Raw genomic sequence first — 25,846 nt, forward strand, 5'->3', positions numbered from 1 at the left:
TTTCTTTGGGTATGTTCCTAACTGTAAACTTGAATAAGTGAGCCTCCTTCAGTATCTAAAGATTTGGGTGTTTTTGTTTATATGTAAACCTCCCAAGCCTCTTCAGGAAGTTCCTCTATTCCTTACAGAATAGGGCACCTAAAGTATTTCCTACAGAGGGTAGGTGGATATTCTGTCTTTCTGATACACAAAGAATGCATACACACACACACATCTCCTTTGTGTGTATATGTGTGTGTGTATATACACATACACACAAATAATTTAGTTTCATTCTTTATCCCATGTTACTAGTTTAGGTGGTACTGGAACTCAAGTGAGTCTTGCAATAAGAAAAAATACCTTTCTTTCAGGTCATGTACCATCATGCAGATTGGCCAGTATACAACATTAGGATTTCACAAAGCTAGCTCTGTTAATTATGCATATTAAATTATGCAAAGCGTTAGCCCTACCCACCTACCTGGCCTTCTCTGGATGACTAAGTTCACCTTGAAGTACAGAGTGGACAGTCAGGCAGACTGGACAAGGGAACTCTATTACTTACATGTTTATATTCCAGAGTATCACACACAAATTGCAGAAGATGTATGCCTGGCTTATCGATCTACGTTACTCAGCTCCTCCAAGCTCATCTTAGTCTTAGTGTACCTCACCCAACTTTGGAGGGTTAATTTGTTGTGTATTAAACTTTTTTCTTTGTGTTTCTTGGGAGATGTGTAATATTAGATAATGTTCCAGAAACTGACCTTTATGGAAATGAAGGTCCATGATTCACTTTGGATTCCAAGTAGGAAAAGAGGTTTTAAAAGTTCCTTTCCATTGTCTCAGTGAGAAGACCACTAAAGAGTTGAAGTTAAAGAAGGAAAGGTTCAGTGCCGTACAATCTTAAGGTTAGCAAGCAAAGACTAAAAGCTATCTGCTACCAGTAATGAGGGCTTAATGACAGAAATGGACAGTCTTGTCTGACCAGCTTATGTGGGTGAGGTCAACCTAGTTATGCACTGAAACTGTACGTTTACCCACTTTCAGTAAGTGTATTTACCAGCTCCGTAGTGAGGAGATCTGTGAGTTTCGTGTCTGATGTCACTGCGTGGCCTTTTGTAGTTAGTTCAGTGCAACTAAGTACTTTCTAGTATGTGTCTTTAGTCAGTGTCAGCCAATGTTTTCATCACCATCATAAGGTCTTGAGTTTTGAAAGCTCTTCAGGTTCTTCTTTACAGATACCTAAAGTGATTGACCCTGCCTGACCGTGGTCAAGATGCTAGCGGCTAAAGTGGGCAAAGCCAGGTAAGGAGATCATTCACAGGGTTCTGCCTTCATGTCTCTTACCCATGGTCAGTGTCACTGACACCACCTTTGGGCCTTCTTTGCTGCTTTTATTTATTTTTTATTTATTTATTTTTTATTTATTTTTTTTTTTTGAGAAGGAGTCTCACTCTGTCACCCAGGCTGGAGTGCAGTGGCCAGATCTCAGCTCACTGCAAACTCCGCCTCCCGGGTTTACGCCATTCTCCTGCCTCAGCCTCCCGAGTAGCTGGGACTACAGGCGCCCGCCACCTCGCCCGGCTAGTTTTTTGTATTTTTTAGTAGAGACGGGGTTTCACCGTGTTAGCCAGGATGGTCTCGATCTCCTGACCTCGTGATCCGCCCGCCTCGGCCTCCCAAAGTGCTGGGATTACAGGCTTGAGCCACCGCACCCGGCCGGCAGCTGCTTTTATTTATTTGAAAAGTGAGACAGAGGCCGGGCGCAGTGGTTCACACATGTAATCCCAGCCCTTTGGGAGGCCAAGGTGGCGGATCACCTGAGGTCAGGAGTTCGAGATCAGCCTGACCAACATGGAGAAACCCCATCTCTATGAAAAATACAAAATTAGCCGGGCGTGGTGGTGCATGACTGTAATCCCAGCTATTTGGGAGGCTGAAGCAGGAGAATCACTTGAACCCAGGAGGCGGAGGTTGTGGTGAGCAGAGATCACACAATTGCACTCCAGCCTGGGTAACGAGCGAAGCTCCGTTTCAAAAAGAAAAAGAAAAGAAAAGTGAGACAGACTGCTAGTTGTTCCCAAAACTCTCTCTCCTTATTCCTTAGTTATAGGGTTTTATTTGGGCATATGGCCACTCATATCCCAGCCTCCCTTGCTGTTAGGTGTGGCTAAATTTTTTCCAAGGAAGTATAGGCAGAAGTGATGTGTGCAACTTCCATGTCACTTTTCTGCTTTTCCCCTCTTCTGCTAGGTTGAAATGATCACAGAGCAGTGACCTAGCTATGGCCATAAAGCCAAAAATAACACTCTAAGGAATAGAGGAGTTATCTGGGCCTGAAAGACTGCACAGAGGAAAACCACCCCACCTGCCTGAACTGCTCATTTCTGGACTGTTACATGAGAGAGAATCAAGTTCTACCTTCCGTAAGCCATGGTATAGTTGAGTCTCTGTTATCATAGCTTAGCCTGTGCCCAGCCCAAATACTACATAGGTCCTCGCTTTCCCCTCCTTCCTCCTCCTCTGTTCCTTGGAGGGTGGCCTTCTCCCTGCTCTCTCTTCCATCTCATCTTCATGTCCTTTCTGCCTTTGCCCCTCCTCCATATGCTTCCCAGCATGGCATGCACTCAGTCCAAATGCTGGTTGCCAGTTGTGTGTCTATTTAAAGCTCCTTCCCCAAAGATCAACTTTTTTTCTCCTTCTCAGCTAGCAGAACATATTTTCACCACCTAAAAGGAATTTAAAAAGAATTTAAAGCCCATTCCACCCTCAGAGGGTGAGCAATTTATACTGGTTATCTACTAAGGTATAAGGATCTTATCATCAATTTAAGAGAGTTTCTTAGATAATTATTAGAATGTGTGCTAGTGCAGGAACCAAGAACAAACAATATTTGGCATAAGCCAAGGGCATGCCTTTTGTTCATTTAATCTGCAGTGCTTATGTTATGAGGAGCAGAATAGATCCGAGAGAAACAGAATCCATGACATTTAGAGCCATAGGCTGTATGTGGGCTGTGGAGAGTGCAAATGGCTTGATTAGAATTCCAGGAGAAATCTCAAATGCCCTGGGTAGAAGGCTTCGGATTCTTGGGGGTTCCTGTATCCCAAACACAACTCTCATTTGTATTGTCCTGTGGCTCACCTGAACCAGTACCAGAGCTCTCACTGTTTATTCATTCAGCAACATCTTTAGTGCTACTGTGTGCCGCGGATTATGCTGGGTGCTGAGGATATGTGCTAACGACAGACGTGGTCCCTGTCTCATTGGGCTTACAAAATAGTGTAAAGACATGCATTATCAAGTAATTAGATGGCTGGTGGTGCTATGGTAGGTCAGGGTACCCTGGGAGCACACAAAAGCAATAGGCTTTCCCACTCCACTTTGTTCCCAGAACACTTGTAACTGGGCTTATATGCTCCAGGAGGAAGACTGGAGGATTCTTAGGAGAAGTGGAACTGCTCCCCAGGAAAAGGCCCTACAAAGAAGGGGCCATTTTGCTTGCCCAATCACCCCCTAGTGAAGTTAGCCTGTCAAAAAATCACCCTCCCTTAGACACAGAACTCCCTATCAACTTGTGTCTCACTCTCAAATGTGAAGAGGACAGTACAGGATTACCAGACATTTGACAACAGCCTCCCACAAGGAAGACTGAGACTAAAAGCCAAACAGCTCCCAAAGAAATGAGGCACCATAGAAAACAAGAAAAATCAAACTCCAAAGACGTAAGTTTTTCAGAGATCGTAAGTTTTTCAGTAGACTGCATCTACTCAACAACAATAAGACGCTAAGAAAGAGCTTTTGGAAAATAAAATATGATAGTGGGATCTATACAGCAGAATGATTGTGCCCAGAATTTGGGCGCTTCTAGAACATGAGTTTCTAGAACATGAATAGGGTCTGTGATGGCTCTTTTTTTTTTTTTTTTTTTTCTTTTTTTGAGACAGGTTCTGGCTCTGTCACCCAGGCTGGAGTGCAGTGGCGCGATCTCAGCTCACAGCAAACTCCGCCCCCCTGGCTCAAGTGATCCTCCCAACTCAGCCTCCCGTGTAGCTGGGATTATAAGTATGTGCACTATTCCCAGCTAATTTTTGTATTTTTAGTAGAGACGGGGTTTCACCATGTTGGCCAGGCTGGTTTTGAACTCCTGACCTCAAGTGATTCACCCACCTCGGCCTCACAAAGTGCTGGGATTATAGGCATGAGCTCTCTTTTTGAGAACAGGCTGGATAGCAGAGTTCAGCTTCGAACATCTAAGTTGAAAGATGCTATTTAACAAAGGGTTTTGTTAGAGCAGGTGAAATTGGTCGGGAGTGGTGGCTCATGCCTGTAAGCCCAGCACTTTGGGAGACCGAAACAGGCAGATCACTTGAGGTCAGGAGTTTGAGACCAGCCTGGCCAACATGATGAAGCCCCGTCTCTACTAAAAATACAAAAATTAGCCGGTGTGGCAGCATGGACCCGTAATCCCAGCTACTCAGGAGGCTGAGGCAGGAAAATCACTTGAGATTCGGAGAAGCAGATAGAGAACAGAGAATCCTGGGAAGCAGAGGTTGCAGTGAGCCGAGATTGCGCCACTGCACTCCAGCCTGGAACAAAACAAACAAAAAAGCAGGTGAAATAGATGCCTGAGCTAGCAATGATTTTTATGTTGTAGTCTCAGATTGCTGATAGGTAAGAAACAAAATTTTGGAAGTCGAGCAAAACATGGCAAAGCTTGGAGATCAAATGCAATCTCTGAGGAAGAAGAGCAGATAGTCTAGACCAAGCTTTAAGGAAAACTAGGAACATTTAATATCTAGGTAGAGGAATCACCATTGAAAAGAAGACTGAGAAGTAGCCAAGGTGTCATGGAGGTCAAGAGAATGTTTTCAAAAGAAGTTGAGTGCTCAGTGTCAACTCCTGCAGAGGAATCAAGTAAATTAAACACTTCTGAAAGTGTCTATTGAAATTCAGCCACATTGGAGGGTTGTGGAAAGTCAGATGCAATGAGTAGGAAGTAGCAGATGGTCAGGAAGTGGAGATGTCATAAGGGTACATCAAATTTGTTTTAGAGCTTTTACCTTGAAGGAGAGGAGAGAGAGAATGATAACCAAAGGAGGAAGATAGGACTCAGGGAGAGTTTTATTTAAAATGGAAGAGATTTGAGCAACTTTAAAAACTGACAGGAGAGAGCCAGTAACAAGAGGCATAATCAATAAAATGATGTCCCTGAACCGGAGTGAGGGCGAGGCTGGCATCTCAAGCACTGCTAAAGAGACTGTGCTTAGGTAGGAGAAGAGAAACCTACTATCAGCTCCACAGGAGAAGGAGAGAAAAAATAACAATCACATCCTCTGTGAAATAGGAGACGCTGAATACTGATTGAGGAGAAAAAAGTGTGAAATAGTTTACAAAGAGTGTTAAATACAGAAACGCAGTAAGATTGCCAGGAAATACTGAGAGAGATTGTGTTTATTCGTTGTTTTTTGTTTGTTTGTTTCAAGACAGTTTCACTCTGTATCCCAGGCCAGAGTACAGTGGTGTGATCTCGGCTTACTGAAACCTCCGCCTCCCAGTTTCAAGCAATTCTCCTGCCTCAGCCTCCCGAGTATCTGGGATTACAGGCATATGCCACCATGCTCAGCTAATTTTTGTATTTTTAGTAGAGACAGGGTTTCACCATGTGGGTCAGGCTGGTCTCGAACTCCTGACCTTGTGATCCACCCGCCTTGATCTCCCAAAGTGCTGGTATTCCTTCCTTCCTTCCTTCCTTCCTTCCTTCCTTCCTTCCTTCCTTCCTTCCTTCCTTCCTTCCTTCCTTCCTTCCTTCCTTCCTTCCTTCCTTCCTTCCTTTCCTTCCTTTCCTTCCTTTCCTTCCTTTCCTTCCTTCTTTCCTCCCTCCCTCCCTCCCTCCCTTTCTTTCTTTTTTTTGAGACTGGGTGTCACTCTGTCACCCAAGCTGCAATGCAGTGGCATGATCACAGCTCACTGCAACCTCAACTTCCTGAGCTCAGCTACCAGCATATGAAGATTCCAATGTCTCCATATGCTTGCCAACAACACTTGTTATTGTATATCTTTTAATAAAAAATAATAACCATCCCTAGTGGGTGTCAGGCGGTATCTCATTGTACTTTTGGTTTACATTATTACCCTAATGATATTGATTATGTTTTCTGGTATTTATTTTGCAATTTAAATATCTTCCTTGGTGAAACGTCTGTTCAGATTCTTGCCCATTTTACAAATTGGGTTATTTGTATTTTTATCAGTGAGTTGTAAGAGTTTTTTGTTTTGTTTTCTGTGTGTGTGTGTGTGTGTGTGTGTGTGTGTGTTTTTTTTTTTTTTTTTTTTTTTTTTTTTTTTTTTTTTTTTGAGACGAAGTCTCGCTCTGTCACCCAGGCTGGAGTGCAGTGGCACGATCTCGGCTCACTGCAACCTCCGCCTCCTAGATTCAAGCCATTCTCCTGCCTCAGCCTCCCGAGTAGCTGGGATTACAGGCATGTGCCACCACGCCCGGCTAATTTTTTTTGTATTTTTAGTAGAGACGGGGTTTCACCACATTGGCCAGGCTGGTCTCAAACTCCTGACCTTGTGATCCACCCGCCTTGACCTCCCAAAGTGCTGGTATTACAGGCATGAGCCACGGCACCCGGCCATAAGAGTTTTTTATATATTCAAGATGGAAGTCCTTTATCAGATAATGTGATTGGCAAATTTTTTTTCACATTCTGTAGGTTGTATTTTCTCTTTCTCTCTTTCTTTTTTTTTTTTTTTTTTTTTTGAGACTGGGTCACCCAAGCTGCAATGCAGTGGCATGATCACAGCTCACTGCACTGCAGCCTCAACTTCCTGAGCTCAAGCCATCCTCCCACCTCAGCCTCCCGGGTAGCTGGGACTGCAGGCGTACGTTGCCACACCAAGTTAATTTTTTGGAGATTGAGTTTTGCCATGTTGCTCAGACTGGGCTCGGACTCCTGGGCTCAAGCAGTCTGCCCACTTCGTCCTCCCAGAGTGCTGGGAGTACAGGCGTGAGCCACCGCACCCAGCCAGATTTCCTTAGTTTTGACCAAATGTCTTTTTTTCTGTTGCAGGAACTCATCCAGGTTAGCACATTACATTTCATCGTCATGTCTCTTTAGGTTCCTCATGCTTACGACAATTTCTCACAATCACCTCGGTTTTGATTTCCTTGACAGTTTCAAGGAATACTGGTCAGTTTTTTGTAGAAGTCCCTCAGTTAGGATTGTTTGATGTTTTTATCATCATTAGATGGGGGATATGGATCTTTGGGGAGGAAGATCATAGAGGTAAAGTACTATTTTTGTCATGTCATATCTAGGTACATACTATCAACATGAATTACCACTGTTAATGTTGACCTTGTTCACCTGACCGAGGCAGTGTCAACAGCTTTCTCCACTGTGAAGTTACTCTTTTTTGCTGCCTTTTGCTGCATGCCACAAATTTTGATATACAGCATTTCTTACCATTCACTTCTAAATATTTTGTTGAAATTTGCCAGCATGAACTTGTATTTATCTTCCAAAGTTTGCAGTTTTTCCCCTGCATCCTGAGTGTAGTTATGAAATTCTAAAAAGGGAAATTTAAGGACAACCCAGGCCTGGAGTTTTGTCAGGAAAGTACACCCCATCTACTGTATTTCATTTCATACCTCACATTCCACATCTCATGTTCTCCCTGCATCTCGTTAGGTAGTCTTTCTTTAATTAGACTCTATCTCTCATTATACTCTTCATTTCACCATTGCATCTATCACACATCCATCACTCAAAGTCATTGCCTGAACTGACTCATGCTACTGTGGGCCATGAGAATTTCAGCTGTTAAAGACAAGAATATTTGCAGAGATGGAAGATGGAGCTGAAACTAGGTAGGAAGGCAAATCAAAATAGAGAGGTCCTGAAAAACAGGTAGAAGGTAGTGGGATCGACAGACTGGAAGTCCCAGTGAAGTAAAAGAACTGGTGATTAGGAGTAGATAGAAATACAGGAGGTTGTGGTTTGAGAATGGGATATCTGCATTTATTATTTTGCAGGTAGAACAATTTTAAGTGGCTTATCATAATCTAGTCATTGCATGCTCATAGAATGAATGGATGAAGGAGAATGGAAGGTAAGGTCGTTGAAGAGGAAGGTCCATTAGCAGAGCATAATAGCCTCTAGTCCCAGCTACTTGGGTGGCTGAGGAAGGAGGATCCTTTGAGCCCAGAAGTTCAAGGCTAGTGAGCTGTGATCACATCTCTGCACTCCAGCCTGGGCAACAGGGAGACCCTGTCTCGAAAGAAAGAGAGAAAGAGGGGTGAGGGAGGGAGGGAGGGAGGGAGGGAGGGAAGGTGGGAACATACTGCTTTCACTGTATCCCATAGGTTTTGGTATGTTGTGTTTCCATTTTCATTTGTCTCAAGAAATTTTAATTGTAGAGATGACATGTTAGCATATTGCCCAGGCTGGTTTCAAACTTCTGGGCTCAAGCAGTCCTCCCACCTTGGCCTCTCAAAGTGCTGGGATTATAGTCATGAGCCACCACACCCAGCCTATTTCAAGAAATTTTTCAATTTCCTTCTGAATTTCTTCATTGGCACACTTGTCATTCCAGAGCACACTGTTTAATTTCCATATGTTTGTATAGTTTCCAAAGTTCCTCTGGTTATTGATTTCTAGTTTTATTCTATTATGGTAAAAGAAGATACTTGAATCAGATTTCAATTTGGGGTGATTTTTTAAGACTTATTTTGTGGCCTAACATGTGGTCTATCCTTAAGAATAATCCATGTGCTAAGGAGAAGAATGTGTATTCTGCAGCTGTTGGAAGAAATGCTCTATAAATATCTCATAGGTCCATTTGGTGTATAGTGCAGATTAAGTCTGATGTTTCTTTGTTGATTCTCTGTCTGGGAGATCTGTCCAATGCTATAAATGGGGTGTTGAGTCTCCAGCTATTGTTGTATTGGGTTGTATCTCTCTCTTTAGCTCTAACAATATTTGCTTTATATATGTAGGTTCTCCAGTGTTGGGGGCATATATATGTGTGTATGTGTATGTGTATGTGTGTGTGTATATATATATAGTCTGTGTGTGTGTATATATATATGTGTGTGTATATATATGTGTGGGTGTATATATGTGTGTGTGTGTATATAATGATTATATCTTCTTACTGAATTGCCTTTTTTTTTTTTTAAGAGACAGGGTCTTACTCTGTCACCCAGGCTGGAGTGCAGTGGCACGAGCATAGCTCACAACAACCTTAACCTCCTGGGCTTAAGGGATTGTCTCCCTCCTCAGTCTGTTAAATTGCTAGCACTACAGGCATGTGCCAACACTCCCAGCTAATATTTTTGTTTGTTTTGAGACAGAGTCGCGCTCTGTCGACCAGGCTGGAGTGCAGTGGCGCCATCTCGGCTCACTGCAAGCTCCGCCTCCTGGGTTCACGCCATTCCCCTGACTCAGCCTCCGGAGTAGCTGGGCGCCTGCCACCATGCCCGGCTAATTTTGTGTATATTTAGTAGAGACGGGGTTTCACCATGTTAGCCAGGATGGTCCTAATCTCCTGACCTCGTGATCCGCCCGCTCCCAAAGTGCTGGGATTACAGGCTTGAGCCCCTGCGCCCGGCCTAATTTTTTTAAAAAGTATTTTGTACAGACGGGGTCTGCCTGTGTTGCTCAGGCTGCTCTTGAGCCCCTGGCCGCAAGCAGTCCTCCCACCCCAGCCTCCCAAAGCACAGGGATTACAGGTGTAAGCTACTATGCCCGGTTCACAAATTCTTTTTTTAAAAAAACTGAGGGCCTGGTGAGGCTCTTGCCTGTAATCCCAGCACTTTGGGAGGCCAAGGCTGGTGGATCACTTGAGGTCAGGAGTTTGAGACCAGCCTGGCCATCATGGCAAAAGCCCATCTCTACTAAAAATACAACAATCAGCCGGGTGGTGGAGCGTGCCTGTAATCCCAGCTACTAGGCTGAGGCTGAGGCAGGAAAATCACTTGAACCGGGGAGGCAGAGCTTGCAGTGAGCCAAGATCAAGCCACTGCACTCCAGCCTGGGAGACAGAGTGAGACTCTGTCTCAACAAATAAATAAAAATAAAGTCAAATTACAAATTACCGCCTAGCGCAGTTTTTATTTCATTAAGCACACCATCTCCTTCTCTGGTCTCAATGGCCAGCCTTGGGAGTGGACAAAGTAGGCAGCTACCTAAAGATTTAAAGGATGCTAAAAAACCTCAACCTAAAAACACCTCCCCAACATGAATTCTGAATCTATATATTATCCAAGGGCCTCTTGGAAAAGACACATCCTTTCCAACTCACTTAAGGTATGAGGTTACCTAAGAGGGATTATTTATCAGCTAGCTAATTAGTCTGTCACAGAAGCCACCTGACTCTAATATAACCTAAAATAGAGGAAGGGCCTGAAGGAATGACACCAGAATGATGTGAGTTAATGGGTTGAGGGAGTGGATGGAAGTGAAGTTAGGAATTAAAGGAAGGAAAGATCCGGAACTTGAAGCACCATTAGGAAGGCAAACCCTCGGGCAGCCTAAGGACTTAGGTACAAATCTCCAGGAAAGAAGGTTCTAAAAAGAGCAGCAGATGGGAGTTAATGTTTAATGGGTACAGAATTTTAGTTGGGGAAGATGAAGAAGCTCTGGAAATGGATGTTGTGACGGTGGCACAATAATATGAATGTACTTAATGCCACAAAGCTTTTACACTTAAAAACAGTTTAAATGTGGCCGGGCATGGTGGCTCACACCTGTAATCCCAGCACTTTGGGAAGCCGAGGCAGGTGGATCACGAGGTCAGGAGATGGAGACCATCCTGGCTAAGACGGTGAAACCCCGTCTCTACTAAAAATACAAAAAAAAAAAAAAAAAAAAAATTAGCCAGGCATAGTGGCAGGCGTTTGTGGTCCCAGCTACTCAGGAGGCCAAGGCAGGAGAATGGCCTGAACCCGGGAAGCGGAGCTTACAGTGAGCCAAGATCGCACCACTGCACTCCAGCCTGGGCGAAAGAGCGAGAGTCCGTCTAAAACAAAAAACAAAAAACAAAAAAAAGTTTAAATAATAAATTGTATGTTATCCTAAACTAAACACATTCTAGACAATCTGGAAGGGAAATGAAGGTGATAGAGGCTGTTTTCACAAGTCCTTGGCTTTAGCATGATAGCCTCCAAGTTGACCCTGATGAGCCTGACCTCTTTGTATTCATGTTTCCATATGCTGGATTGGAATAACTTGTGCAACCAGTGGGATATGTCAGAAATGACCAGAAATGAGTGGGCTGCCGTGTTGTGTGGGCACTCACAGTCTGTGAAGAGGTCTAGTGATGAAGTGAGGCCTTCAGCCAACAGCCAGTGTTAACTTGCCAACCATGTGAGAAGTTACCTTGGAAGGACATCCTCCAGCAGCCCCTCTCATGAGAGAGGTCAAGCTAGAGCTAACCTGCTGAACTCCCAAGTTCCTGAACCACAGAAACTGTGAGATAATGGTTATTGTTTTAAGCCATTATGTTTTGAGGCCATATGTTATGCAGAAATTGAAAACCAATGCAGATAGTATGAGGGCTTCTTTCATCAACTGCCTGAGGTTGGTGGTGTCTTCAGTCATTTACATAGATCTATTTGTTTCTGGATAATATTACAGTTATTTAAAGATATTTTGTGACTCTATTTAGATACAGCTACATTCACCTTTATATATAGTGTTGAATACCCAATAAGTAACTTGAAAATATTTCCTGATATTGGAGGGAGGGGCGTTGCTGAATTTCAGAAAGTTAAGGCTAGTAAGAACTATGACTAACATAATACATCTTATTGGATACTGTGAATGCTTTCCATTTAATTATATAGGTAAAGGGTTTACAACCTGAAGGAAGGCCGGTGTTTTAAGTCTTCTTACTCTAACATGAATGAATTCCTTAGACATACTTATATTTTAAAAAAAAGAGGAAGCAAAATAAAATAAGGGGGCAAAATAAGCAAAGGTAACTCAAGAACTTTCTAAGGGCCAAATCCATTTATCTTGGCTCTGTATGTGTGTACCTACCTAAAATTCTAATCTCTGTATCTGTGAGTCTCCAGTTTTTCAACCCAAGCTTGACGAGTTGTGGGACCTCCTCCAAACGTTTCAACAGGCTGGTCAGGCTGCCTTGCACATCACAGCCCCAGGGCAGCATCAGTGCAGTGAGCTGTTCTAGCACGTTCAGCCTGTCAACTGGAAGAAACAAAGAGCAGTTCAGGGACTGGATGATCTCAAAACTGAGGAAGAACGAAGGGATGCTGGGGAAGGAATGATCGTTATGTTTGGTGGCTCTGCAGCCTACTCAATCTGCAATGAGAATCTACTTAAGTTTTGGTTATTTTTATGGAAAGTATTCAAGCATATACAAACATTATGCAGAAGAATATAATTGAAACTATATATACTAATAAGTCAGCTTTCAAAAACATTAAATCATGGGCAATCTTGCTTAATCCTGACCTAATTCCCCTGGTATTATTCTAAAGCAAATCATGGACAGTATAAATCAGTTCTTTCCTTTTTTTTTCTTTTAACCATAATCACATATCACTGTCACACCTAAAAATCCATATCACCAATTCCTTAAGCAAATTTGTCTTGCACATCAACTACTCTGACAGTTGCCTCCTCAAAGGAGGAAAGAAGGTAGGATCCCGCCTCAAAGTGCAGTGAGCATATGTAAACTGGTGACTTAAAAGACATGGGCCTGTGTTTCTTAAGGGCAGTTTCAGAAAGGCCTAAATGATTTTCCTAAGGAGGGTGCATCTAGTAAGGCACACATGGGTATAAAAGACCTCAGGGCCCAGGCTATGTATTTCGACTACCCAGTACACATATTCAAGCGTCTGATTTTGGCTGAATTGTCATTCTTACTCAGTTCATGTAGAGCTTCATTTCCATCTTTTTCCAGGTAATTTTCTGATAAATCAAGAATGCTCAGTTTGACCAAATTGTGAAGATTCTGAGCTGGGAAAAAAAGTAATCCAAAATAAAAAAGTTTTCAGGTAAATATAAATGTATTTTGAAGTATCCTTAGAATAATTCTGAGTTCTTATCTTTTCTGCTAATGGTAATGCAAATCATAACTTGCCTTGGTTATTTTAATTATTTCCAAAGGCACTGGCATAGGCATAACCCCCAAATCCCATGTTTATGACCAAATGGGCAAATAGTCATTGGTCCTAGGTTCTGATTAATAAATTCCAGGTCACATAGAGCCTAAAGCAGCATGGGATGTAGTTGTTATGTCATCATGGAAAAATCTCTAAGCCTCAATGTCTTCCTCTATAGAATGAGGTAGTTGGACCAGATAAAATGTAAAGTTGCTTCAATTATAAAATGTCCTTAATCATGCAGGAGAAACAGGAACAACAAAAACAAAAATGAAATGAGCTGGTTTTGTGTACCTCAACTTAGATGATTTTATTGACATAATTGCTGTGATGTTAATAATAATAAGTTAGTAAAAAAAAAAAGATGAGAAAAAAGAAAACAAATAGCAAAATGGCAGATTCAAATTTATCCATATCAACAATTACATTAAATCTTAATGGACTAAACACTCCAATTAAAAGGCAGAGATAATCAAATAATCAGAACTTTTCTTTTAAGCAAGACCCAGTTTTATGCTATGTACAAAAGATGTATTTGAATAACAAAGACATAAATATGTTGAGGTAATGGAAAACTATTTTGTATGCAAACATGAATTATATAATGGTACCAGTCTAGCTAAGAATTGCTTAGTTCTTTTTTTTTTTTTTTTTGAGACGGAGTCTTGCTGTGTCGCCCAGGCTGGAGTGCAGTGGCCGGATCTTGGCTCACTGCAAGCTCCGCCTCCCAGGTTCACGCCATTCTCCCGCCTCAGCCTCCGAGTATCTGGGACTACAGGCGCCCGCCACCACGCCCGGCTAGTTTTTTGTATTTTTAGTAGAGACGGGGTTTCACCATGTTAGCCAGGATGGTCTTGATCTCCTGACCTCGTGATCCACCTGCCTTGGCCTCCCAAAGTGCTGGGATTACAGGCTTGAGCCACCGCGCCCAGCCCTGCTTAGTTCTTTTCTTCACATATTATCACTCTTGCTTAATCTAGGTGAAGTTTTTTCTATCAGGGCTAGAAAAATCTCCTTTTTAAAAAAATCAGACAAGTTTTTCATGAATATGTACTCTTGTTATAATATTGGCTATTATTATTTTTAATCAATCGTATGAGCCCTTTTCTTAAAGTATCTTCTGGGTTGTGTGCTCTACAATAAAAAACCTGCTGAACTTCTCTTTAAAAGAGTACATTTGCGATTTCCAGTTCTAAGCCTGTCTCTGCCCAGCAGTAAGCAGAGAAATAAAGGCACGTGCTCATTGTGCTCATATTCCCAGTACTTATCTAGCCTTTTTCAGCTGTGGGTTTCTCTAGCTGTAACTTTATATTAGTATACAAATGCCTTCCTTAGTGATCTTTAGAGACTCCCAGAAGTTATATAGTTTAACTTTAAAAAGATTATACCACTTTTTCCAAAATCTAAATTTTAAAATATGTCTGAATTACACATGTATAGTTTATCCAGAAATATGCAGTAAGTTTCCCCATACTTGATATGCATCACTTTGGGAACTCAGAAGACTCAATTGTCACATTAATGCACATTAACTTCATCTTAACAGGGCAATGGGTAGGAATTAGAGGCCTGAGATCATTTCAGAAAATCTTTATCTCTCACTTCTCAATCATTTATCCATTCATTTAAATGTTTATTAGGCAGTAAATTATATGACAGGTTGTGTGGCAAGTTTCAAGCACCTATTTCTTATTTTCTTCCTTTTCACTTTCTCTAAAAGTTACATCTTCAGTTATTCTGAAATTCTCCCCTATTATCCATCAATAGTTGATTTTAATTCCAATATGGAGAAAAATCATTAAAAACAATCTGCTTATTATCCAGAAGTTTTTATTATCTTTTCCAGTTTTCCTTAAAATTAAATTTCCATTTGAGACATTTAGTGTGAATTAGTATAATAGTATCACATGTTCTGTTATACTGTCCTCATTCAGTTAATGGAAGCAACAGTTACCTAGGATTTTCACTGCATTTGCAGACAAGCAGCAGGAGACTAATTGAATTTCTTCAAGGTCACAGGGTTCACTTGACAGAGACTTGACTATGTAATCCATTCCCTCTCCAATGTCAGACAAGTGGGTCAAACGAAATAAACACATCTTCTTCAGATTTTTCAGGCCTTCAGCTGAAAAAAGAGAAAGGAATGCATTAGGATACCAAGTTAATTTGATTTAAGCATAGATTAATGAACTGAAAAGAAAGCAAAGAATAATTGTGCAGAGACCTTTCCATGTTCTTCCTGCAGCAACCTTAAGCTACAAAGAGTCAGAGAGAGCTATTCTTTCAACTCTCACTTTCCAGTCTCTTGGACCACATAAAAATCACTTATACGGAGGTTATTTATTCTCTTAGTAGCATGAGAAACACTACCGTAAATTTGTAGTCTTTTTAATGGGCATCAATGTATACTCTTACGATAATTCTTTAGATGGATGAAGTCTTCTAGAGCACTCTCCTTTCAATCTTCTCAAAAATCTTAAACAGCGGGGGGCTAAGTTCAGGGGGGTAGCATGGGGACTTGGTCCTTAGAGTGCTTCTAGTACAACTGTTTACAGCCTCAAAAGTCTTGCCTGGGACTCATGATATGGGGCCTGCCTGATGCTTTAGAATGAAGACCACAAGTCCTGCCTGATGCTTTAGAATGAAGACCATATCCACTGCAGCGTATTTAACCAGAAGAAAGATTTACCTTATATCAACAGTACAATTGGAAACATTCTGAAATGTCCCCTATTATTAGGTCTAAAGCTAATGTGCAGTTTAGGATTGGTTAGGCCTTACTTTGTGTCATTAAAATATTGCCTTATCTTGATGGTACTGTAGCCTACAGGAAAGAAATACATGATTTTAATGGCCAGGCACGGTGGCTCACACCTGTAATCCCAGCACTATGAGAGGTAGTGGTGGGCAGATCACCTGAGGTCAGGAGTTCAAGACCAGCCTGCCCAACATGGCAGAACCCCATCTCTACTAAAAATACAAAAATTAACTGGGCGTGATGGTGCACACCTGTAATCTCAGCTACTTGGGAGGTTGAGGCATTAGAATCACTTGAACCCAGGAGGCAGAGGTTGCAATGAGCTGCGATCTTGCTACTGCACTCCAGCCTGGGAAACAGAGCGAGACTCCGCCTCAAAAAAAAAAAAAAGAAAAGAAATACATGATTCTAATAATATCAATCTTGCAGAGCTTTCGGGAAGGTTGCAGATAATGTATGTAACATATTTAATGTGGCACATAGTAAGTGCTCAATAAATGTTCATTGTTGTCATGGGAGTACATACAGGTTGGAGGTTGTGAGCATGAGCTTTGCAGTCAGTTCCTGGATCCCCTACTTAATAATTATAAACTTGGGCAAGTTATTTAATCTTTTAGCTTAAGCTTTAAGGATCATTATATCTATGTACTAGGACTGTTGTGGGGATTCAGTGGAATGAAGTATATAAAACTGCCTAGGCTAGTGTCTAATCTATAGCACAGCAACTCTTTAATAAAGAGTAAATTATTACTAATATAATACTGGTTTAGTCGAGTTCATATTTTGATTCCTTAATAGCAGAAGCAGCAGGCTGTACTAGAGAGGTACTTTTTGACCTCTTTCTACCAGTTGGTAATATCTTGAGCAAGTCAATAAGCTATTTTAGGTTCCAGTGGAGTTTTCTGTGAAATGAATGAGTTGGATCAGATGCTCTCAATCCTCTTCCAGCTCTGATTTTCTGTGTAATTTGTACACATGCAATACATGTTTATTGAACACTGAATTAATTTGATTATTCTCACGTAGGCCATATAAGGAAAAGAAGTCAGCCATGTTTTGCTTTTGTTTTTGTTTTTGTTTCGAGATGGAGTCTCTCTCTGTCGTCCAGGCTGGAGTGCAGTGGAGTAATCTTGGCTCACTGCAACCTCCTCCTCCTCGGTTCAAGTGATTATCCTGCCTCAGCCTCCCAAGTAGCTGGGATTACAGGTGCATACCACCATGCCCAGCTAATTTTTGTATTTTTAGTAGATATGGGGTTTCACCATGTTGGCCAGCTGGTCTTGAACTCCTGAACTCAGGTGATCCACCCACCTTGGCCTCCCAGAGTGCTGGAATTACAGGTGTGATCCACTGTGCCCAGGCTTCAGCTATGTTTTGATTATGAGTTGGATATCATTAGGATAGAGTTGTCTTTCAGCAGGAAGCAGAATAAGAAAGAACAAGGTGAAGGGAAGAGAGGAGCCTTTTAGTGAGGACTCAAGTAGGGAAAAAAAAGAGCCCCCCCAAAAAAATCGAACACACGAGGAAACAGGGACATTCAAGGAAAGCAGCTTTAACAGGAATCCTCCCTGGCCTGGAGGGCCTGGTTCCCTGTGGTAAGCCATGTGTTCTGCTTGTGTTCCTGAAGTTTCCTTTTCCTTTTCATTTTTTTGATTGGGGAAACAACCTCCAGTGTAGAATGAAAGCATGCTTCCCCCAAAGTTTTCTTGATTCACATTGTTTCCTGTGTCCTATTTCATTTATGAAATTTTACTTAATTATGAAATCATAGTATAAACTTTAAAATATTGTTTCTATGCAATTGTGAAACCATACTATAAACTTTAAAATATTGTTTCTATGCATTAAATAAAAACATAGCCAATGAGCCAGGGAGAGGGAAATTAAAAACACGTCATGGGCTCTCTTCCCAAAAGGGTTACCATCTAGTGTTGTACAATTTGAATAAAATGAGATAAAAGGATTGTAATGGCAGTAGGGAAAATGTCTAGGGAAACCAATGTAGCCATAAGTACATAAAAACATCCTTGGCTTGTGCAGACACAGCCAGTGTCAGAGCCTGAAGTTAACTCCTCTTATTATCAGACTCACATTAATACACATATGAGAACAGAAATCTGACCTAGTTTTATAGCATCTTCTTCATTCATCTTAATGTTATCCATTATGAGCTTTGTAAGGTTCTTCAAATTACCCAATCTGTCAGTCAGACCACCTGTCAAAAGAAAGAAGATTAGACTCTGTTCAGCGGATATTTGCTATTTACTATGTCATTTACTATTACTGTCATTTTTGTTACCAATCAAAAGATTTTAATGATCACCATGAGCCAAAAATGCTCATGAAATAGACATAAAAATATACTTCTTATAAGAGATGGGCATTGTACTTCACTGTAAGCATGTTCTCCAAATAATTTCCCAGATAACAGGGAAATTTCTAAACACTTGAAAATTAACACACTTTTAAATAATTATGCATTAAAGAAGAAGTCTCAAGGAAAATTTGACAATATTTTGAAAAATATTTTTAAAAATAAGAACAAAACTTCAAAATCTGCAGCTCTTCACTCACAAAGGGGTGAAAAGAAAAAAAAAATCTTCAGCTAACACAGTGCTTACAGGGACATTTACAACATTGCACACTTATATTAGAAATGAGGAAAGGTCTCAAATCAACAACCGAGGCATACTACTTAAGAAATTACAGGCCGGTGCGGTGGCTCACGCCTGTAATTTCAGCACTTTGGGAGGCCAAGGCAGGCGGATCACGAGGTCAGGAGATGGAGACCATCCTGGCTAACACAATGAAACCCTGTCTCTACTAAAAATACAAAAAATTAGCTGGGCGTGGTGTTGGGCACCTGTAGTCCCAGCTACGGGGGAGGCTGAGGCAGAAGAATGGCGTGAACCCGGGAGTCAGAGCTTGCAGTGAGCCGAGATCGCGCCACTGCGCTACAGCCTGGGCTACAGAGCAAGACTCTGTCTCAAAAAAAAAAAAAAAAAAAAAAAAAAAAAAATTACAGAAAAGAGAGCAAAATAAAGGAAAGAAGAAAGAAACTAATAAAGATAAGGGTGAAAATCAAAATTATTACATCTTTATTATAAAAATTAAAAACAGAGACAAGATCTTACTATGTTGCCCAGGCTGGTCTCGGACTCCTGAGCACAAGTGATCCTTTGGCCTCAGCCTCCCAAAGTGCTAGGATTACAGGCGTGAGCCACCATGCCCAGCCCAGAAATCAAAATTATAAATGTAAACAATAGAAAAAAAGCAATGAAGCTAAAAGTTGGATCTTTGAAAAGATCAATAAAATTAGAAAATTTCTACCAAGACTGACAAAGAAAAAGAAGACACAGATTACCAATATCAGAAACAAAAAAGGGAATATCACTACACACACTGCAGATATTAAAAGGACAATTAGAGAATAATATAAACAAATCTACACACATAAATTTGACAACATATATGAAATTGCCCAATTTTTTGAAAACCACAAACTACCAATAGTCGTGAGATATGGAAAAGGTAACCGGAATAGCCTTATAGCTATTAAAGGAATTGAATTTATAATCTAAAATGTCCCAAAAAAGAAACCTGCAGGCACAGATATGTTCACTTGTAAATTCTGCCACAAATCTTTACATGTAAAGAAGAAATAATATCAATTCTACACAATCACTTCCAGAAAATAGAAATAGAAAGAACAATTCCCAACTTATTTTATGAAGCCATCATTAACTGGATATGAAAAGCAGACAAAGATGTAGAAGAAAAAATTTTAGGCCAGGCACAGTGGCTCACTCCTATAATCCCCGTGCTTTGGGGGCAAAGGTAGGAGGATCACCTGAGGCCAGGAGTTCGAGACCAGCCTGGGCAATATATCTAGACCCTATCCCTACAAAATATTTTTTAAATTACCCAGGTGTGGTGGCAGGTGAGAGTAGTCCTGGCTACTCAGGAGACTGAGGCAAGAGAATCGCTTGAGCCCAGGAGTTCAAGATTGCAATGAACTGTGATCACACCACTATACTCCAGCCTTGGTGACAGAATGAGACACTGTCTTTAACGAAAGAAAGAAAGTGAGAGAGACAGAATAGAGAGAGAAAGGAGGGAGGGAAGGAGGGAAAAGAAAAGAAAGAAAATTGAGGCTGGGCGAGGTGGCTCACGCCTGTAATCCCAGCACTTTGGGAGGGCGAGGCAGGCGAATCACGAGGTCAGGAGTTTGAGACCAGCCTGGCCAACATGGTGAAACCTCCATCACTACTAAAAATACAAAAAAATAGCTGGGCCTAGTGGCAGGCTCCTGTAATCCCAGCTACTCTGGAGGCTGAGGCAGGAGAATCACTTGAACCCAGGAGACGGAGATTGCAGTGATCTGAGATCGCGCTACTGCACTCCAGCCCTAGTGACAGAGTGAGACCCTGTCTCGAAAAGAAAGAAAGAAAGGAAATTAAACTTTAGACCAATATAATTCATGAATATAGAATCAAAAATCTTCAACAAAATAGCAAATGGAATTCAGTCATGCATAAAAGAATATGATGGCAGGTGTGGTGGCTCACACCTGTAATCCCAGCACTTTGGGAGGCCGAGGCAGGTGGATCACGAGGTCAGGAGTTCGAGACCAGCCTGGCCAACATGGTGAAACCCCGTCTCTACTAAAAATACAAGAATTAGCTGGGTGTGGTGGCATGTGCCTGTAGTCCCAGCTACTTGGGAGGCTGAGGCAGAAGAATCACTTGAACCCGGGAGACGGAGGTTGCAGTGAGCCAAGATTGTACCACTGCACTCAGCCTGGTGACAGAGCAAGATTACGTCTCAAAAAAAAAAAAGAACATTACACCATCTCCAAATGGGTTTCATATAGGGAATGCAGGATGCTCAATATTTGGAAATCAATCCATATAATTCATTATATTGGCAGTCTAAAAGAAAAACTACATGATCCCATAAATTGATGCAGAAAACACATGTAACATAATCCAACATCCAGGCTGGGTGGCTCACACCTGTAATCCCAACACTTTGGGAGGCCCAGGTGGGAAAATCTCTTGAGGACAGGAGTCCGAGACCAGACTGGGCAACATAGTGAGAACTCATCTCTACAAAAAATTTAAAAATTAACCAGATGTGATAGTGCACACTTGTGGTCCCAGCTAGTCAGGAGGCTGAGGCGGGCAGATCTGTTGAGCCCAGGAAGTCAAGGCTACAGTGAGCTATGATCATGCCCCTGCACACCAGCCTGGGTGACAGAACAAGACCCTGCCTCAAAAATATTTTAAAAATAATTTTATAAAAACAATCCAACGTCCATTCATGTAAAATGACATGATCATATAAATGGATACAGAAAACACCTTTAACACAATCCATCATCTATTCATGACAAAAAAAATTCTCAGCAACTTGATAAAAGACATCTACAAGAAAACTACATTTAACATTATACTTAACGGTGAAAGTCTGAATGCTTTCTCCCTAAGGTCAGGAACAAGGCAAGATGTTCATTCATATCACCCCTGTTCAACATTGTACTACAAGTCCTAGTCAGTGAAATAAAGCAAAAAATAAAAATAAAATAAAATAAAAGGAATACAGATTGGAAGGGAAGAATTTAAAATCATTCTTTTTGAAGATAGCATGATTGTCTACAATAAAAATGTCAAGGAATCTGCAACACCCTCTCCTGCAAACCCCACAAAAAAAATCCTTCTAAAACTGGCTGGGTGCAGTGGCTCATACCTATAATCCTAGCAGTTTTCGAGGCTGAGGGGGAGGATCACTTGAGCCCAGGAGTTCAAGATTGGCCTCAGCAACAGAGAGGCCTTGTCTCTACAAAAAAGAAGGAGGGCCGGGCACAGTGGCTCACACCTGTAATCCCAGCACTTTGGGAAGCCGAGGCGGGTGGATCACCTGAGGTTGGGAGTTTGAAACCAGCCTGGCCAACATGGTGAAACCCCATCTGTACTAAAAATACAAAAATTAGCCAGGTGTGGTGGCGTGCGCCTGTAATCCCAGCTGCTTGGGATTCTGAGGCAGGAGACTTGCTTGAATCCAAGAGGCAGAGGTTGCAATGAGCCAAGATTGTGCCACTGCACTCCAGCCTGGGTGACAGAGTGAGACCCTGTCTCAAAAAAATAGTAATAGTTAAATAAAGTAAATAATTTTTTAAATGGCAAATATTACAAAATAATTCTGAACACCATGTAGGCCAAATTCAGCACACAGGTGACCACTTTACAAGATCAGTATAAAAGAAGAGTTGTCATGAGTAGATGGTGAGCTTCCTGACACAGAAGGTAGTCTAATAAAGTCTTAGTGACATCCAAAATCTTACAGGAGGGATTCCCGCATGAAGGAGGAGGTTTCAAAGACTATCTGTACAAAAAATTCTAGAATCTCAAAATGACAGAAAATTTCTCTGCAGGGTGACAAGCAAGGCAGAGCTAGGTGGGAAATTGCTTGTGTCTGAAACTAACCCCAGACTGCTACACTTAAGTAGAACAAGGTTCCTGCTTCCCATAGCTTCACACCACATAGCATTCCTGCTCTGGGCAACCAGGCTGGTCTACACAGGTAGGGCAGGCATTCTCCTTTAGTGTTATTCAGAATTTGGGGAAGTATCCCCTTTACCCAGAAAGATTGCCCTCACGTATCTGTGTCTGAAGTCTAAAATCTGGAATTTCATCATGTTAGACAATATTCCCCAAATCTTCTATCATTCATTCTTTTTTTTTCTTTTCTTTTTGGAGATAGGGTCTTGCTCTGTTGCCCAGGCACTGGTATGATCATACCTTGCTGCAGCCTGAAAATTCCTGGGTTCAAGTGATCCTCCCACCTCAGCCTCTAGAGTATCTGGGATTACAGGCATGCACCATCACACCCAGATGATTAATTTTTGGTAGAGACAGGGTCTTCCTATTGTGCCCAGACTGATCTCAAGTAATCCTCTGCCTTGGCCTCCCAAAGTGTTGGAATTACTGGTGTGAGTCTGGCCTGGCCCCAACTAAGTAAACAATAGTTAGGGTGGGAATGGGACTGGGTATCTTCTACAATTTCCCAGATGAGAATCTTGTAACACAATTAGCTACTAACTCCTGCAGGTGATTAATTTACAGACTGGATTTCCTCCAAGACTTGAAGTAGGGCAGGGTGTCACTTGGCAGGGGAGGACTGGGTATTGGGTAAAGATGGGGGTGCTCACAGAAGGATTTGCTGAAGACAAGCTTAACCTGCATATATATATATATATATATTTTTTTTTTTTCTTTTCATTTTTTGAGACAGAGTTTCACTCTTGTTGCCCAGGCTGGAGTGCAATGGCATGATCTCGGCTCACCGCAACCTCCACCTCCCGGGTTCAAGTGATTCTCCTGCCTCAGCCTCCCAAGTAGCTGGGATTACAGGTATGTGCCACCACACCCAGCTAATTTTGTATTTTTAGTAGAGATGGGGTTTCTCCATGTTGGTCAGACTGGTCTCAAACTCCCGACTTCAGGGGATCCACCTGCCTCAGCCTCCCAATATATTTTTAATAAAAATATTTTTAATATATTCATATTTTTAATAAAAATATTTTTAATATATTCATATTTTTAATAAAAATATTTTAAAGGTATTTAAATACATACATATATGTATATATGTAGGTATGTGTATATATATCTTTCCAATCAGACTACAGCTCTGGGAATCTTCCCTATGGCTCCCAATCTGACAACTTTCCCCCAGCATGGACCTCTCTCCACGGCCCTTCTACCTTCCTTTCAAGTCCTGACACCTAGCAGAAACTACTAGAAAATTTAAAACAAAGCTAATAAAAATGAAATCATGTCTTTTGCAGCAACATTGATGGAAACGGAGGCCATTATCTTAAGTGAAATAACTCAGAAACGGAAAGTCAGATACCATATGTACTCACTTACAAGTGGGAGCTAAATAATGTGTACACGTGGAGACAGAAAGCAGAATAGACATGGAGACTTGGAAAGGTGGGAGGGTGAGAGGGAGGCAAGGGATGAGAAATAATAATGGTGGTTACACTCAAAGCTCAGATTTCACCACCACAAAATATATCAATGTAAAAAAACTGCACTTGAACCCCCATATCTATAAAAATAAATAATAGATAAATAAATAAAGCAAAACTATATATCTAACATTTTCACAGTATTCCTGGCTATTATTTCCAGCCAGGCTTGATTATAGCTGTAAACTAAAAATCCTAAGCCCCCCACCCCACACCAACTGAATGCATCCCCTCTGGGCTAAGGGGACCCCAGAAAAAAACTTAAACAAAGGACCTGGCCATGACAGGATGGGAGGTCAAACACACATCATCATACTCCCTCTCTTTTATGGTTTGAACACAACCCATCAGCATTACTGTTAACATAGAGATCATAAGACTAACACAACAGACTTTTTATGGCAATAAAATACCAAGTTATAAACAGGACATAAGACCATGTCAGGCAAAGGCTAAGTCATGCAGCTCTACACTTAAAAAATAAACTGTCCTAGGCTGGGCGTCGTGGCTCATGCCTGTAATCCCAACAGTTTGGAAGGTGGAGGCAGTAGAATTGCTTGAGCCCAGCAGTTCAAGACCAGCCTGGGCAACATAGTGAGACCTCGTCTCTCCAAAAAAAACAAACAATGAGGATCGACTGAGCCCAGGAGGTTGAGGCTGCAATGAACTGTGATCGCACCACTGCACTCCCACCTGGGTGACAGAGCAAGACCCTACCTCGAAAAAAAAAAATTTTAAGAATAAACTGTGCCATAACCGCCACAGATTTTTCTTCTTTGGTAGCTAAACAAGCATTGGTCTCAAGATAAGCAATATTGATAGTTGTGAATATTAAACAATTCGCAACTCATCCAGCTCACAAATGCTAACAATCCCTGTTCCACCTGCCATAACTACAGCTTTGATTGGAGAAGAGAGTGATTTCAGTAACTTTCTCCTGATCAGAGGACCACCAACCACAGACTGGTTCCGGCTGGTTTACAGAGATTGCGTACCTGCTTACCTTTGTGTTCTGAAAAGAACCTCTGAAGTATAGGCCTATTGTAATACATTTAAATCATTTAAAGGGATGTGCAATCTTTTGGTTTCCCTGGGCCACACTGGAAGAAGAATTGTATTGGGCTACATATAAAATACACTAACGCTAATGATAGCTGATGAACTAAAAAAAAAAAAAAAAAAAAAAATTTGCAAAAACAACAACTCATAATGTTTTTAAAAAGTTTACAAATGGGCCGGGCGCCGTGGCTCAAGCCTGTAATCCCAGCACTTTGGGAGGCCGAGATGGGCGGATCACGAGGTCAGGAGATCGAGACCATCCTGGCTAACATGGTGAAACCCCGGCTCTACTAAAAAATACAAAAAACTAGCCGGGCGAGGTGGCGGGCGCCTGTAGTCCCAGCTACTCGGGAGGCTGAGGCAGGAGAATGGCGTAAACCCGGGAGGCGGAGCGTGCAGTGAGCTGAGATCCAGCCACTGCACTCCAGCCTGGGCGACAGAGCGAGACTCCGTCTCAAGAAAAAAAAAAAAAAAAAGTTTATGAATTTGTTCTGGGCCACATTCAAACCCGTCTTGGGCCACGTGCAGCCCACGGGCTGCAGGTTGGATAAGCTTGATTTAAATGCTAAATCTCCACCCCACAGTGAACTTGGGTTGTATGTTACATGCATGTTTATTCAATAGGCATGCGTCAAGACCACCTTCAGGAATAGTCATAGCTCCTCCTGTAATCTGTTGAATATGTATGTTTAGTCAACCCATTCAACATAAAGCGTCTACCCCAACCCCTCCTTCGAGGTGCCTGTCTCTGGTCTTGGTTAGAGGCACGTTTCCCAGCCTGCGGGATGGCCACCCTGCAGGCTGTAACCCTTTAGAAGAAATAAAGTCTCCTCTCTCCTTTTCCAAATTTATACACTGTTATTTTTTTTTA

General features: G+C 41.7%; 1 protein-coding gene across 1 annotated transcript in view; it reads right to left on the minus strand.

Annotated features, from left to right (window-relative positions):
* NLRC4 (NLR family CARD domain containing 4) overlaps positions 1-25,846 on the minus strand; it is a 44,617-nt gene that overhangs the window by 3,127 nt on the left and 15,644 nt on the right. Inside the window, 4 exon segments of the mRNA XM_030921056.1 lie at positions 12,036-12,203; positions 12,885-12,977; positions 15,078-15,248; positions 18,004-18,096. Of these exon segments, the coding sequence (XP_030776916.1) occupies positions 12,036-12,203; positions 12,885-12,977; positions 15,078-15,248; positions 18,004-18,096 (525 nt within the window).

Source organism: Rhinopithecus roxellana, chromosome 17 (assembly GCF_007565055.1).
Source record: "Rhinopithecus roxellana isolate Shanxi Qingling chromosome 17, ASM756505v1, whole genome shotgun sequence".
NCBI lineage: Eukaryota > Metazoa > Chordata > Mammalia > Primates > Cercopithecidae > Rhinopithecus > Rhinopithecus roxellana.